The sequence below is a fragment of the Nannospalax galili genome, unplaced genomic scaffold (genome assembly GCF_000622305.1).
Source record: "Nannospalax galili isolate Female #2095 unplaced genomic scaffold, S.galili_v1.0 scaffold128, whole genome shotgun sequence".
Taxonomy (NCBI): Eukaryota; Metazoa; Chordata; class Mammalia; order Rodentia; family Spalacidae; genus Nannospalax; species Nannospalax galili.
This window is the reverse complement of record NW_008360322.1, coordinates 385780-401804: the sequence shown is the minus strand read 5'-3', so window position 1 is coordinate 401804 and position 16025 is coordinate 385780. Positions and strand designations below refer to the sequence as shown.

The window sequence follows — 16025 nt, the reverse complement described above, 5'->3', positions numbered from 1 at the left end:
ATTCGGAAACTGGGTGTAATTTTGAGACAAATTAAAGATTGGATGAAACAGTCTGGGTTTGTGGGTAGGACTGGGAGTTTGTGGTAAGTTTGAGGACCTGTCTTCCAGGTAAACACATCTGGGTCAATTTGGCTTTTAAATGTGCACACAACGATCACAATGATTTGCGTGTTGAGGAAAACTCGGGAGTTCAAGTGGGCAACACAGAGTTTGTGTGGCCACGTGAGCCAGCTTCTTCAATCTGAACATTTCTAAGACACCTGTATTGTATCTGTCTGAATCAAGTTCTGAGAGGTTGTGAGAGCACAGTGTGTGCGTGTGTCTGTGTGTCTGTGTGTGCATCTCTCTCTCTCTCTCTCTCTCTCTCTCTCTCTCTCTCTCTTCAATGAAAAGGTCACAAGGGTGAGAGGAACTCTGGAGGATGTGAGAAGTGTTAAAAATGGGAGAAAGCTCGTGTGTGTGTGTGTGTGTGTGTGTGTGTGTGTGTGTGTGCGTGCGCGCGCGCGCTAAGTTTGGACCTGGACCTGTGAGTGGCACCCAGGTTGCGTCAGGCCGTAGGGTGCATTAGAAATGGGCTTTTGGGAGGTACGTTGGCGGGGTCTGGGGAGGGCGGGCAGGAGGTCCCGGGAACAGAGGCCAGGCGGCGCGCTGGCTGGCTGGTGGCTGGCTGGCTGGCGGGGGACAGCAGGAATCGGAGCAGCACTGCCGCCTCTGGCGCGAAGGCTCAGGCGCCTCCTCCCACCCGTCACTGTGGCTCGGCTCACGCTGCCGGCGGCTGCCCTTTCTGCCTCTGGGGAAGAAAGCCCAGCCGGCCGCGCTCGCGCTTGAACCATGGCTTCGGGCCGAAGGGGCTGGGACAGCTCCCACGAGGACGATCTGCCCGTGTACCTGGCCAGGCCGGGTACCACCGACCAGGTCCCGCGGCAGAAGTACGGCGGCATGTTCTGCAACGTGGAGGGCGCCTTCGAGAGCAAGACTTTGGATTTCGATGCCCTGAGCGTGGGGCAGCGGGGAGCCAAGACTCCCCGTAGCAGCCAGGGCGGCGGCCGCGGCGGGAGCAGCCGGCCGGGGGTCGAAGAGGACACGCCGCGGAGGGGCCAGGGCCGGGACGACAGCAGGGAGCCCGCGCCCGCCTCGCCCGCGCCAGCCGGGGTGGAGATCCGGAGCGCCACGGGCAAGGAGGTGTTACAAAACCTCGGTCCCAAGGACAAGGTAAGGGACCCCGAACTCTCTTCTCCTCTCCTTGTCCTCGCGCCTCCTTGCCCTGGTCACCGTGGCCTGGGCACAACTTTCTTGCTCACACTTTCCAAGGGAAGATAGGACTGAGTGGAGGAGGAGGAATAGTGCATCCTCCCCTGGCCGGCATTCTCACTTGTCCTGGATTGTAACATTTTCGTGTGCTCAGTGTTAAGGGTCCCAGGCCCGGGTCCCTGCTCCATCCTCCCTGCTGAGGCCCTGGGCCCTGCTTTCTGGGTGGGTGTGTCAATCCCAATAGCCTGGGAAGGTTTAGTAATTCCCAGACGTTCTCTCCCCCTGAGGAACCAACCACACAATTGTCTTGGCCCCTCTTGGCCCCCGATTAAATCTCAACCCAGGTCACCAGGGCAGAGGGCAGATTGATATTAGGAAATGGGGTCATCTCCATAGCGCTTGGATGAAAGTCCGGGATGGGCGGTCTCCTCTTAATCTGTCCCTGAAACTTTTGGGTGTTGAGTCACTAAACACCCGAACCTCCGTGCCTCGCTTCTTTCTTAATATGACGTTTCACATGTGTTTATAAAGAATGTATTTGTGTACATAGTTTGGCACAAGAACGGGTCTCAAGGGCTCCAGCTGTCGCTGCAAAAATATTGTGTATTTGAAAATAGACGAAGTATTAAGGGTGCATATTAAACTAGGGTCCCCTGCTGTTCTTACATGTGTCAAAGCTAATTTCTTCTGTGTGTGTTTTAGAGAAACTCATGCCATACTGAACTGTCTGAGCTTACCCTGATGATTTATTGTGTTTATTCCATAGAAAATCAGAGCCATAGCTCAGAAAATTCAGGGCCCATGCAGAGCTGGAGGATTTAAAGTTCAAATCTGGGGTTTTGAGTTGGGGAACAATAGTAATGAGATCTCCACACCCTAGTCTAGGTAGTGGCTGCAGAATTCATCCACATATATTATTCCACAATAATACAATACCATCATGAATAATATCCTGAAATGGAATGTCTGCCTCACAACGATTACAGTTAATGCTTATCCTGGTCTTAGCTGTTTTTCCATTAAAATGCAATGAGGTAGTGAAAAGACGAGCTTATCTTTCCTCAGTTTGATTTTTGATAGTTTTGAAAAAACAAACTTTTAAGTCTTGGTACCAAGAAGGGAAAGCAAGAACTGAAGTGAGCGTTGTGTAGAGGGGCCATGTGTGAAACAGGTCCATATCCCTCAGAGTTACTCATCCACTTGGGGATTTTCACATCCTCCTTTGAATATGAGGCTCCTCAAGGCCCAGCCGCCGCCCCCATGGCCTTTTAGGGAAAATTTCTGGTAGTTTGGAAAGGCTTTGGCTGAATTCTCCACTGAAGAATAGCCCTATATAGAAAGGTAATTGCTTCTCTGCATGTCTAACTTGATCAGTCTTGAAATGTGCCTTTCCTGGCAGGAAGGGGTAGGAGAAGTGATGGAAAAGGTCAGTAACAATTGTGAGTCAGTGTGTTCCCTGTGCTGGAACACCCCTGATGTAAGCCAGAGAATATGCTTGGTTTGCAAGACTGAAGCATCGTAACTAGAGAAAGCAAAAATGTTCTTCCTTCCAACCCAACAATTCTCCCATTTTGCTCCTGTTTGCAAACCCTATACTTTTGGCTCCTAATTAAAACAAACAAACAAAAAATACTATGACCTAAGCATGAGCAGGATTTCTAGTGCTGCACAGTGATTTGTAAGTTCAGGCTTGCTCTCTATTTCATTCAGCCATATTATTATCTCTAATTTGGTCTAATCACACTGTTAAAAAAACACAAAAAACAAACAAAAACCAAATCCTCAGTAGTTATCTAGTTCCAAACTTGATGGTTCTTTCCTTGAAGGTAGAGACTGTGTGTTTGGATTTATCTTTGTGTTTGGGCTGCCTGGCACATTGGAGGTGCTCAAGAAATACTTGGTATATTAAAGTTCCTTATTTAAGACATCTCTTGTGCTACATAGATGCAAAATGATACATACAATTGGCTTAAATGCTGGTGTCATCACTGAGGAGCTCACTACCTCATAAAACAACTTTTGGACAATTGGGCTTAGAGAATTAACCAATCTGCCTACCTATAGTCACTGTAGCTCATTCCTAGTTCTGACCTTAGAAGAATAAAGGATTTTTATTCAGAGATATTTTAAAGACTTTAAGTGTGTGAGTTCTCATATCTCTCTGAAAAAAAGTTAGGTAATGAAAGTTATAAGTCCTGTCCTAAGTTTTAGTGGCTTGACAAAACAATAATGCTATTTCTCGCTCCTGTTAGTTGTCCACATGGGAAACTGTTCATCATTGCGGGTCACAGACCATCTCTGCATATCTGAAGTGGGAGGAGTCTATGACAAGTTGTATACAGACACTTAAACACTCTTGCTCAAGAGAAGAATGTCATGAAAGCTCACCTTTCATTTGGGTAAAGCAAATACACAACTTCAGAGGAATTTGGAGAATATATGCTTACCATGATCCTATAAGACCAGAAATAGTTTGTAAATAGCTCTAGTATCCATCTCAGAACTAGGGACTAGGGATAGACTACTGGAGGAAAAGCTGGCCTCATCCCCTTACCACTAAAATGCTTTAAGCCTGTGACTAGCCTTCTTGTGCCTTGGTTTTGTCATCTGAGAAATGCTGATATCAGTGACTATCTTGTGCATAACAAGTACTTACTATATAATGTGATTACATTATTATTCAACTTTTATTGTTCTTTATATGTTTGATTTCTCTCTCTCTGCTTTTCTCTGTCTCTCTCACTCTGTATATCTCTCTGTTTCTATGTCTCTGTCTCTGTACCTCTGTCTTTCTCCAGGACCTCATTCTATAACCCAGGCTAGCCAAGAATTCACAATGTAGTCCAAGATATTCCCAAAAGATGTGGTGCTCTTTCTGCCTCTGCCTACTGAGTGCTGGCACATAAGCCACCATAAATTTCTCTTATTAGTCTCATTACCATTAACATCCTCATCTTTCCCCTGGTATGAGCATTTCACTGTTCTGATTTCTTTCTCACATTATGTTGTGTTTGTAAATATTCTGCTGAAAATGCAGTGCCTTGGCTCCTGAACTGAGCATGATGTCCCAGATTGAATGTGGCCATGACAAAGTGTATTAGGCTGCTTAATTTTCTGGATTTACATACAGCAAATGCTTGTGTTGTACAATATTATAGTTAATGATTAAGTATCTATGTCGTATTGTCTCCATAATAAGCTCCCTGTCACTCAAGCTTTCAGAAACCTTTCACATAAGCTATGAAGCTGGAATGACCCACCCATTTTGATATAAATAAAACAAAATCAAAATTAAAAAAAGAACTGTAAGACTTCGTTTTCTTCCCTCTACATCCCTCTCTATCTTGGCTCCTTTTTCTAATAAATCAGTACTTTGAACTCATATTCTATGATGCAGCATGACTATCACTAGCTTTGGACTGTCTACAAACTTGTTAAAAAGAACCAATTTTGGGGCACTGGCTGATATAATGTATATATTTATTTTTTCCTGAAAAGCTATCGTGCATATAAGGAAACAGAAGCTCAGATGTGAAATAGTCCCAAAACACATAGATAGTAAGTACAGAGAAGGATTCAGACTCTGAGTTTTCTGATTCCATGCTCTTTGCAGATGGGTGTCAGGCTTTATTATTTTAATTTCAACCAGTCTGACCATTGTGCCAGCTCCAGACACGTTAATATAATGCAAGACAAGGACAGATCTTCTACCAACACCACTAGAAACCTTCTGCTGTCCTGCCATTAGTCCATTACTCAAAGAAGCTTTGGGACCAGTTGCTCAGCCTGTGAGAACAGATGCAGCAGAATCCTTATTCTCTCAAGTTCATCGAAGCCTATTAAGAGAGATTATTGAAAAAATGTCTTGGTTAAAAAAATATCAAAGTACACTTTGGCATACTAATTATCACTTCATCTAAAGAAAATGAGGAAATGAGCTAATTTAATAAATTAAAAATAGATTAACAAAAGTGATTGGAAGAATAGAAATGTAAAATATTTCTAAGTTGTATACCAAATGCCCAATTCCTGGTTTCAGCCATTACTATGAGCTAATTTTGTGATATCAGACCTATATATAAATGCTTACCTTATATAGTATGTTTAATTTTTTCTCATGATGGATACCCATTCTGACAAAGTCCTCCAAGAGTGGCTCACACAAATTTTGACTTATTATTGACATCAAATGCATAGGAAAAATTATTTTAAGTAAAAAGTAAAACTTTATTATTTTTAAGATGCTTTTCCATGCAAGCAGAATTTTCCAGGCAGCAAAAATAAATTACCAAGAAAAGAATTAAGATACATGGCCTGCCAGGAGTAAATGATGCTGCAAAGACTTTGTCATCCAATATAACAAAGTAATGGCGTTATGATGACATGAGTTTGTTGCTAACCCAGTACCAGGGATCTTGGCTCATTTCTAGTGCCATGCTTCCTGTGTGGCAGTCTTCTGTGAAACGTGTTTCAATTATGAAGTCATCAGAGGCTCTGGGATAGAAGAGAGAGAATTTGAAGAAATAAGGTGTGTGGCCCTTAGCTTTTTTTGTCCTGGCCTTCAAGTGTTCAAAACTTGTAATCTCTTTCTTTCCCTGCAAAATGGACGACTGCTGGAATAGAATTCTAGGTTTAAAAAGGCCTCTAACCATCAGAATTCAAGCTCAGGAGTGTAAATGAATTTTACGAGGGTGCTCTGGAAAAGAAAAAAGTGATGTTGGCTGGGTGGAAAAGATCCTGCTTACTTGGTACACAGGCTGCTCTCGAGTGTTTCTGTACCAAGTAGAAGTGTTTGAAAACTTTTAGAACTTTGGTTAAGTTTGACAGTAGGCATTTGAGGAACATTAAGCAAAAAACCATGTCTTCTAAGTAATGCTTCGATTGGCAGAGTTCCCACAGAGTAATAGTCCCTGGAGACAGTGTTTTGCTGACTGCTCTTGTAATGTTTAAAAGGGCCAGAGTGCTGTCTGTGATGATTTCTGTCAGTGATTCCTGCTAATACCCTTTGTGATTTATTTCTGCTGGGCATTATCTCTGTAGTAATGTTCCTGTGAGATGTGGATAAAGCTTGCTAGGAATAGGAAACTGACAGAGGCAGTACAAGCTGCGCCTTCCATATTCTGGAAAAGACAGATCTGTTTGGTGTATTAACGCTTTCTAAATTAAGCTTCTAGGTAAGTGTGATGTTAAAATACGTCTCTGTCTTTTACATGAACTTATACATTTAAAAAATTCAACTTCATCAGAGATCAATAAGAAAAAATAGAGAAAACAAATTTAAAAAGAGAGGGAGGAAAAAAAAAAAACTAGAAAAAGTATTAGCTTCCAGCCCCAACGATTCACCCTGCCGCAGCATAGCTTGGGCAACTTTCCTCCCGTCTCTCTGAGCTAAGATTTCCTCTTTCCTAAAATGAGGGGGTTCATCCAGACGGTTACAATCATAATGGTCCATGAAATTTTGTTTGGTTTTGTTGAGACAGGATCTCTCTATAGCCCCAGCTGGCCTGGAACTCACGATGTAAACCAAGCTATCTTTGATCTCGTAGAGATTCACCGGCCTCTGCATCCCAAGTGCAAGGATTAAAGACATGCACCACCATACCCCCACACCATGAATGTTTTTGACTCTGAAAGACTATATAAAATATTTTAAACATGCTTAATATTTTATGGATGTGTACATGTATGTGCATATATTTATATTTACAAATATATGCAAACATTACATTAAAATATTGTATTTATATCTTTGTGTGTGGGGTGTGTGTGTGTGTGTGTGAGAGAGAGAGAGAGAGAGAGAGAGAGAGAGAGAGTATGTGTTTTTTCTCTTTTGAGACAGGGTCTCCCTCTATCCCCAGCTGGCCTGAAACTCACTGTGTAGACTAGGCTGTTCTCCATCTCACAGAGATCCACCTGCCTCTGCCTCTTGAGTGCTGAGATTAAAGGCATGCCACCATGCCCAATATGTATTTATATCTTATGAGCATTCTAAAATGCAAGGAACAATATAAACAATAAAAGAAGAGATGTCATATGCAAGGGCGACGAGTCAGTGGGTAAAGTGCTAGCAGTGCAAACATAAGAACTTGAATTTGAATCCCCAATATTCATATAAAATCCAGGCCTGGAATCATGTGTCTGTAACTCCAGCACTGGGGCATAGAGGAATCCTTGGGGCTCCCTGGCCAGCCAGTCTATTCACAACAGCTCCAAGTTCAGTAAGAAACTCTGTCTCACAAAAATAAGGCAGAAAGTGATTGAAGAAGCTATTCCCAAGTTGGCCTCTGGCCTCCACTCTCTCCCCTCTCCCTCAGCATATATACCAGAGAGAGAGAGAGAGAGAGAGAGAGAGAGAGAGAGAGAGAGTTATTATAAAAGATATAAATATAATTCCTGTTCTTTTTTTCCTTTTACCCCAGTGGCTTGTTTTTGTTCAGTGAATTAGTGAGTGATTGAAAGCAAAAACCAAAGGCATGCAGCAAGTATTTCTCAGATGGTCACTAATGACCTCCTTGTTCTCGAGTTCTTCAGTGATGTATGACTTTTCTTGATCAGTTTCTCAGAGAGAAGTTCAAAATGGTGAAGCTGAAACACTTGAGGAGACCATGGTAGAGGCTGTGGTTCATGCTCAGTGTTCTCACATTATATTAACAATTACACTTGTGGATCTGGGATAAAGGCATGTGGCTTACAAGAACTCCGAAAGTTCAATGGAGAATCCCACACCACCCTTCCTCATTTGTTCTTTGCTCATTGTCTTAGTCACTTTTCTGTTGCTGTGACAAAACACTGTGAACAAAAGACCAGAAAGGGAAACGTTTATTTGATAGAGTTCCTATGTGCTCCTGTCCCCATACACACACAGCATTCTTCTAGCAGTACCCCTCAGGAGAATGTTACACTCTCCACGATGGAGAAGCATATACTGGCACATCATTGTAACTTCAAGGGCCATAGTTCACAGTAGGATTTACTTTTGGTGTTGTACATTCTATGGATTTACACAAATGTACAGTGATATATCTTTAACATTCTAGTATCTTACAGTATAGTTTCACTGCCCCCAAATCTTATTTTTTTGCAAATTTATTACCATCTGTCTTCCTTCCCTGTGACCTCTTATAACCATTAATCATTTTGCTGTTTAGTCGTGCCTTTTCTGTAATTTTCAGGTGCAAGTCATCCCAAGAACCCCTGGAAAGTTGGTTCTAGGACCACCTCCAGATACCAAAGTTGATAGATATTCTAGTACCTTATGTCTACCCTGAATATCCATTGATGGGGAATCAATAGGATACAGACAGTTGACTGTGGCTAGGATAATACGTATTTATCCTTTCTGTATTGACTTTATTCTCTTAGTTTTGTACATGTTATTTTCCTCCATGTTTCTCTATGACTAGATAATCTATTTCTTTTTGGTATTAATATTTCATTGTCTGGATAGATCATAGATTATTTATTTACTTCAGTTACTGGAAGATATCAGGGTGCTTCCAATTTTTGAAAATTATGAAAAAAGCTGCTTTATATGCCCATGCACAAATTTTGTGAATGCATACATTTTCAGTTCATTTGAGTGGATACTAAGGAGCATAACTGATGAATAATTTGGTAAAATTATACTTAGGTTTTTAAGAAGATGTCAGGCTGTGCATTTGAATTCTAACCAGCAGTGGATAAGATTTCCTGTTACTCATCTTCAGCAGCTTTTGATGTTGTCAGTCTTCAAATGGGTTTTGAACATCCTAACAGGTGTACTAGTATCTCATTGTTGCTTGAGCTTGCAGTTCTCCAATGACTTTTGAATGAAATAAAACATGCTTTCATATGCTGACCTGCATCTGTATGTCTTCTTTAGAAAGGTGTCTGTTACGGTTTGGGGGCAGTGTGTTAATCATGTTGCTTGTGTTCTTGTTGTTGGGCTCTAAGAATTGTTTGCATAGTTTATCAGTTCTTTATCGATGTGTTGTTTGTAGTCTTTCCCACTGTGGCTTTTCTCTACATTGTCTTGATATTATCAACCATAAAACCAAGTTTTTAAAAATATTTTATTTATTATTTTTATTTTATGGGTACGAGTATATTACCTGCATGTATGTGAGTGCACCCGTGTCGTGCAATGCTGTGGAGGTCAGAAAGGGCTTCAGATTCCCCCTGGAACTGGAGTTAAGGGCAGTTTGTAGCTGCCATGTGGGTGCTGGGAATCGAACCCGGGTCCTCTGCAAGAGCAGTCAGTGCTCTTAACCACCGGGCCATCTCTCCAACCCCCAAACCAAGTTTTAAATTTTAATGAAGCGTAGCTTTTTAATTAGTTATTTCATGGACTGCAACTTTGGTGCTGTTAATAAAATGTTATCTCCATATACAAGGTCCTTTATGTTTTCTCTTGTGTTATCTTTTTGGAGTTTTAGAATTTTTCATTTTTCATTTATGTCTATGTTCTGTTTGAAATAATTTCTGTGAATGGCATGAAAGCTGTGTACATGGTTTCTTTTTTCTCATGGGTTGTTTTAGAACCATTTGTTGAAAAGATACTTTGCCCCATTATATTGACTGTACTTCTTTGCAAAAATCAGTTGACTATCTGTCAGTCTATTTCTGCGTTATTCATTGAGTTCCACTGATCAATGCATCTGTTCTTTTGTCAATACCACACTGTCTTGGTAACTGTAGCTTCGTAATAAGGTTTGAAGTTGGGTAGTGTCAGTCCCTTGTCTTTATTCTTATCCTTCAACCTTGTGTTGGTTATTCTGGGTCTTTTACATTTCCACATAAACTTTATGGTTATTTTGACAATGTTTAAAAAATTGTTTTCTGAGATTAGAATGAACTGAAAATTTGAGAATATGAGTCGCTATAGTAATGAGCATGGGCTATTTGTCATTTAATTTAGTTTTTACTTGAGGTTGTCCATCAGTCTTCCTTATGTAGGTTAATATACATATTTTGTTCAGTTATATAATAATGTTTTATTTGGGTATGTTATTGTAAATAATGATTTTTAAAATTTTAAATCCAGCTGTTTAATGCTATGTAGGAAAGCAATTGACTTTGAATATAAATCTTGTATTCTATATTCTTTCTATGATCACTAGTTCTAGGAAGATTTTTTGAGGATAATTTCTTTGTTGAATAATATTCTTTATTTTTTACATTAATGATGATGTTATTTGTGAACAAAGATGGCTTATCTCTTTATTCCGAATGTGTGTGTCTTTCATTTCCTTTCCTTGTCTAATTGCATTAGTTAGGGCTTACACTATATTTAAGAGCCCTGGTGAGAGGGTGTGTTTTGCCTTGTTCCTGATCTTAGTAGGAACATTTTGAGTTTCTTGTCATCAAGTAAGATATTAACTGAAGGTTTTTTGTGTGCAAGTCTTTGTCGAGTTTAGGATGCTTTCCTCTAGTATAATTTGCTCAATTTTAGATTTTTGTCAAGTGCTTTTCGTGTATCTATAAATATAATTATATTTTTTTCTTATTTAGCCTGTTGAAATTACATATTACACAAACTCATGTTCAAATGTTGAACAAACTTTGCATATTTGATATGTGGTATATGATTACTATATATGTTATTAGGTTTGATTTAAAAATAATTTGCTAAGGATTTTTTTCAGTTATGTCCATGAGAAATATTAGTGTGTAGTTTGCTTTTTGTGATGTCTGCATCTGACTTTAGTATTACAGTAATTCTGGTCTCAAAGAATGAGTTAGAAAGTATTCTATGCTTCCATCTTTAAAAAAGACTGTGGCTAATTGGTTTAATTTCTTCCTCAAATGTTTAGTAAAATTCAATGAACCAATTTAGTCTTAGTGATTTGGGACTGGGATTGTGAATTATTAACTCAATTTGTTGACTAGTATAGGCCTACCTAACTCAGATTTTTCATTTCTTCTGATGTCAGTTTTGGCAAACTTTACTTTTCAAGGAATTGACCCATTTTGTCTTTTCTATCAACATTGTTGTTTGTAGTACTTGTTTATTAGTCTTTCAATATCCATGAGATCTACAATGATCTCATGGATCTGTGGGTTTCTACATGCCACTATATTTCTCTGGTATAGAGTCAGATATGCATCAGAGTTGAATGGAAGCCAGCACCTGACACTGGTTTAACTATGATGAATATTGAAAATGATATAGTTATCAGTGAAAACTGAGATCAGAATATGGAAACAGAATTTGGTCAAGTCCATAAGGAGAACAAAATATCTGTAGGAGAAAAAAGAAAATATCAGCATCTGTAAGATCCAAGAGCGAGGTCAAGAACTAGAGTGAAGAGGGAATGCTCACAGGTGTCATGATATGTCCCAAATGCCTAGTGATCAATTTTATTGGTTTCTGTGACTTTCTGGTGTGTTACTCTGATTGAAAAGCATTCATTGAGGGTGGATGATATCCAAAGGATGGTGCCAGCAATAGGGCTCAATTCTTGTCAGTATGGCTCGGAGACCCACATACTGTTATTCTAGATCATGATTTGGTTTATTTCCAATAAGTAAATTATATCTAATGATTAAAGATATCATGCTTATTCTAGGTTAGAAGAGAGGTGGAGAGGGGCTCTTTTCCTCTGGGTAATATTCCCATATCCAGCCACTTAGATTGCAATAAATAAAACCAATGCAATAGGAAAGTTGTGTGATAAATGGATATTGACTAAGAAAGAAAATACAATTGATGAATGATGATATCTCATAATTTTGTTAGGATATAGTTTTCCTCTACACACTACCCAAGGGAGAATTCTGAAGTCAATCTGTGATGCACTTAATGAGCTTTTCAGTGAGAATTCAAGGCAAAGAATGGGAGTGGGGAATTTGAAATGGGTGTGAAGGGTTTAAATGATGGCTGTGTATCTGACAATACATGCCATTAGCTGAGATTATGTAAATAAATGATGAGATTTCTCATTTATGTAGAAAAAAATGGCTGTGAGCTTTAAGCCTTTGCAAGCTATAGCATGATCTTTCCAACTATTCAACTGTGTATAGCAAAAACTTCCACACACAAAAACTCAGTGAATGTATATAGCTGTATACCAATGATACTTTATTCACAGAAATGGGTTGTTGGACTACAGGCAGCTTGCCAAACTTTTGTATTTCTCTTGACTATAAGAAAAAAGTTATAGGTGTGTGTGGGGGGGTGCATGTGTGTGTGCATGCGTGACAGGCAAAGCAAACCCTAGCAATTTTCAATGGAAAGATTCAGAAGTCTGAGCCAAGCATGGGAACTAAGCAAGAAAATGTGAACGACTTAAAACAGTTGTTCCCCTTTCAGAATGCCTGAGATTTGAGGAGGAAATTGAAAAATAAATCCATATCTGAAATTGAAAATGAGAACAATGCCAGGTATTTAAAGAATGTGAATTTATGAAGTGCAGCAAGAAGCACAAAGACAGGAGAAAGGGGGCGATTGAAGAGGACAGCCTGTAAATTACAGAGGGAAAGAAACAAATAAAGGATGTTGTATGATTAGGAAGAAGGAGGGGCTGAAAATAGAGTTCTGCCAGTGTGTTAGAAAAAGGAGAGGTGGGAAGGCTATAAATAGCTGTGACTGCAAAGAGAAGAGGTTAATAGTGGTGCAGAGAAATCCTTCTGGGGTTGTGAACACTGTAATTAAGTGAATGGAGAGAAGGGTCAGTTCACTCATGACTAAGACATATCAACTGAGTAAATATGTGGAGTTTGGGGAGCTGAAATAGTATTCAGGGTTTGTTGGGAAAGGATATCCTTGAGAGAGTGAATCACTTACCTTTTGGAAGATGTATGTTCACTGTTCAGTAAACTTGTCCTAGACCAGAAACTGAGCTGGTGCTAGTGACATTTGTGGAAGTCAGTGCTCTTTATTCATTCTTTCATTCATTCATGGGGCCATCAGCTTTTACTGAGCATCTACAGTATGCCCATTTAGGTGAGTCATGGATCTGTTGGGTGCTTGAAGAGATTTGTGAAAAAGGAAAGGCAGTTTCAAATATGAGGGCTCAGAAGGGTACTAAGTCTCCTTCAGGTCAAAGGATGGAGAAGGCAGAAGATTGATAACCATGGAAAGATTTCTTCATCCTGAGGCAGATTCGTCCAACTAGACTGTGGGTTCTCAAGTAGAAGCAGGTTCAAAGTTCAATTTTAAAATTTGTTCGATTACTCTTTCACTTTATAAGTAGATAAAATGAGGTCTTGAGAAGGGAATAAGTATTGAAAAATAAAAATTGGGTGTTTATTTTATGAGAAGTACTATGTTTTATTTGTGGTAAAATATATACCATACAATTTACCTTATCAACCAATGCAATGATATGTGGTACATTCATAATAGTGTACAGTCATAGTGACTAATTAGTCCAGAAGTTTTTTATCACCCCAAAAGAAGACTGAGGGGCCATTAAATGGCTACTCTCTGTTCTCTTCCTCCCTCCAGTCTCTAACAACCTGTTTTCTCTTGCTATGACTTTATTTATTCTGGGTATTTCATATGAGTTAGGCGTACAATATGTAGTGTTATGGGCTTGCTTTCTTTTCATTTAATGTAATGCTTTCATGATTAATCAAAGTTTTCAGATATATCAGTACTTTGTTTTAATGGATGGATAATATTCTACCATATGGATGTATCAGAGTGTGTTTATCCACTGGGGGATAGTGGGTTCTTTCCACATTTTATTCATTGTGAATAGTGATGTGTGAGTCACTTTTTAGAAGCTTTACATTTATTAATTTAATTGTATTCACAATTTATTTAATTGTAGTCACAATGGAGACATATTTTTGTGAATATCAAGTTACACAATTAGTGGAAAATAATTATAGAGGATGGACCTACAATCAGCGGCCTTTACAGGCCCCACTTAGCTCTGCATGGGAGGATGCCACTTGCTCCTGGCTGCCTTTCCTCAGTGTCCACTCAATTCAGATATACTGAGAACATTTGATATAAATTAACTCAATCAGATCCCTGCACTAAATAATGGACAAGAAGCAAAGAGAAGAGCTGGAGATTATTGTTAAGAAGTCACCTTATATATATATTTTGATAGTAAATACACAAAATAACTGAAATAGTCAGTGATGAAATAGTATAAAGTATGACATGCTTACATGACAAAAGACGACACAGCTGTGCAAGGTGACGATGCCGAAGAATGATGAAGGGAAAAAGTGTTCCTCCTCGTGCTCCTCCCGGTCTTCTGAAGGAAGGCATTGCCAGCTCCTTCAGTGGAAAAACCGAAACTTCCCAAAGCTGGAAATTCAATCTACACCCCTAAACTCAAACTCAGCCATGTCAAAAAAACTAAATGGAAAATCTTAGCAGTGGTATATTGCTGAGCAGAGAGATAGTGGGTACCATGTTTTCTTCTTCTGCAGTGTCCACATTCTCTACTGTGCCTTGAGTTACATTTTTAATTGACTAAAAGTAGTATAGGGCTGAGAGATGGCTCAGTGGGTAAAAGCAGTTGCTGCACAAGCTTAAGGACCTGCGTTCAAATTCCCAGAACCCAAGTAAAATCTGGTCATGGCTGCGCACACCTGTTGTGACAAGAGATGGAAACGAGACTCTCTGGGACTTGCTGGCTAACTGCCTTGCTAAAGGATCAGTGAGAGATTCCATCTCAAAGGAATAAGATGGGATGTGCCCGAATACGCACACACATCACACATGTACACACAAACTAAAACAACAGAATACAATAAGATTAAATTAAAAAGCAGTACAGTTTCTTTTATGAAAGACAGGAATCAATGCCAAAGCATATTTGATGAAAGATATTAAACTTTTCATGGGCTGCAGCAAAATATAAGGATGTAGAAAACAAAAGTCAGTCACAGAAAAGTAAGGAAACATTCTAGTGAGAAACAATAAACAGGTAAATTTTTATGGTTTGTTTATTTATCATCTCAACATTTTGGAGCTATTAACGGATGCTAACCACTTTCCTAACCTAAATAAATATGTTCCTTTCCCAGTTTCTTCTGATAATTTGAGAGAATAGCTAACAAACCACACCAAATCATGTACAGTTGTAACCTGGTCTTATGTGATTCTGTGGAGAACTGAGACATTCTGTTATTCAAATTATAGGCCTCACTTCTTTTAACACGTCCCAAAAATTTTACTCAGCTATCAGTTCAGAATGTCGCCAGTGAGAACTTGCCTGGAGCCTGATACTATCTGTACTGTGTAGCCAACACAAAGGGCTTGAGAAATAACCATCGTTCATATTGTTAATACAAAACAATATTAGCTTGTTATTATTTGTTACTGTTGATAGAAACAAGAGCATGAAAGCTAGTCATTGTCTCTAAGGGCAATGTTGATGTTTAATTCCAAATTTCCTCTTTCAATTCCCGTCTCCTTGTTTAAACAGCAGTGATGTGGCTCCACAATAGCTGTAATATTGTCATAATTTCCATAGAAACTGTCTGCAAAGCTGTAAACACAGGATTACACCCTCCCTGCAGGCTGAGGCAGGAAGGCCAGATGGGTTATGAAGGAAAAAGGCTCTCAATGAGACATAAATCACTTGGTGAGGGAGGAGATGGTGGAGGAGGAAATCACTTTAGGAGAAAAATTGTGTTTGGTGCAGTCTTTGCTGCAGGGTGAAATTTTCCTAATGAGGTGGCCAGTAGTGTGGGCTGTTCTCCAGGCCAATGTTAGAATGGATAACTTACTGGCCCTGGTGCTAAGGAAGCTAAAGACAAAGGATTCTTCCTTTGTGGGTTGCTGATTTTATAACTCATCAGCCACAGGAGAGACAGGCCTAAGGTCA

General features: G+C 39.6%; 1 protein-coding gene across 1 annotated transcript in view; it reads left to right on the top strand.

The window, feature by feature from the left end:
• Positions 1-643: 643 nt before the first annotated feature.
• The window catches only part of Dpysl3 (dihydropyrimidinase like 3), a 104949-nt gene continuing 89567 nt past the window's right edge, over positions 644-16025 (top strand). Inside the window, exon 1 of the mRNA XM_008825239.3 lies at positions 644-1212. Within this exon, the coding sequence (XP_008823461.1) occupies positions 832-1212 (381 nt within the window). The 5' untranslated portion in view covers positions 644-831. The remainder of the gene's footprint in view (positions 1213-16025) is intronic.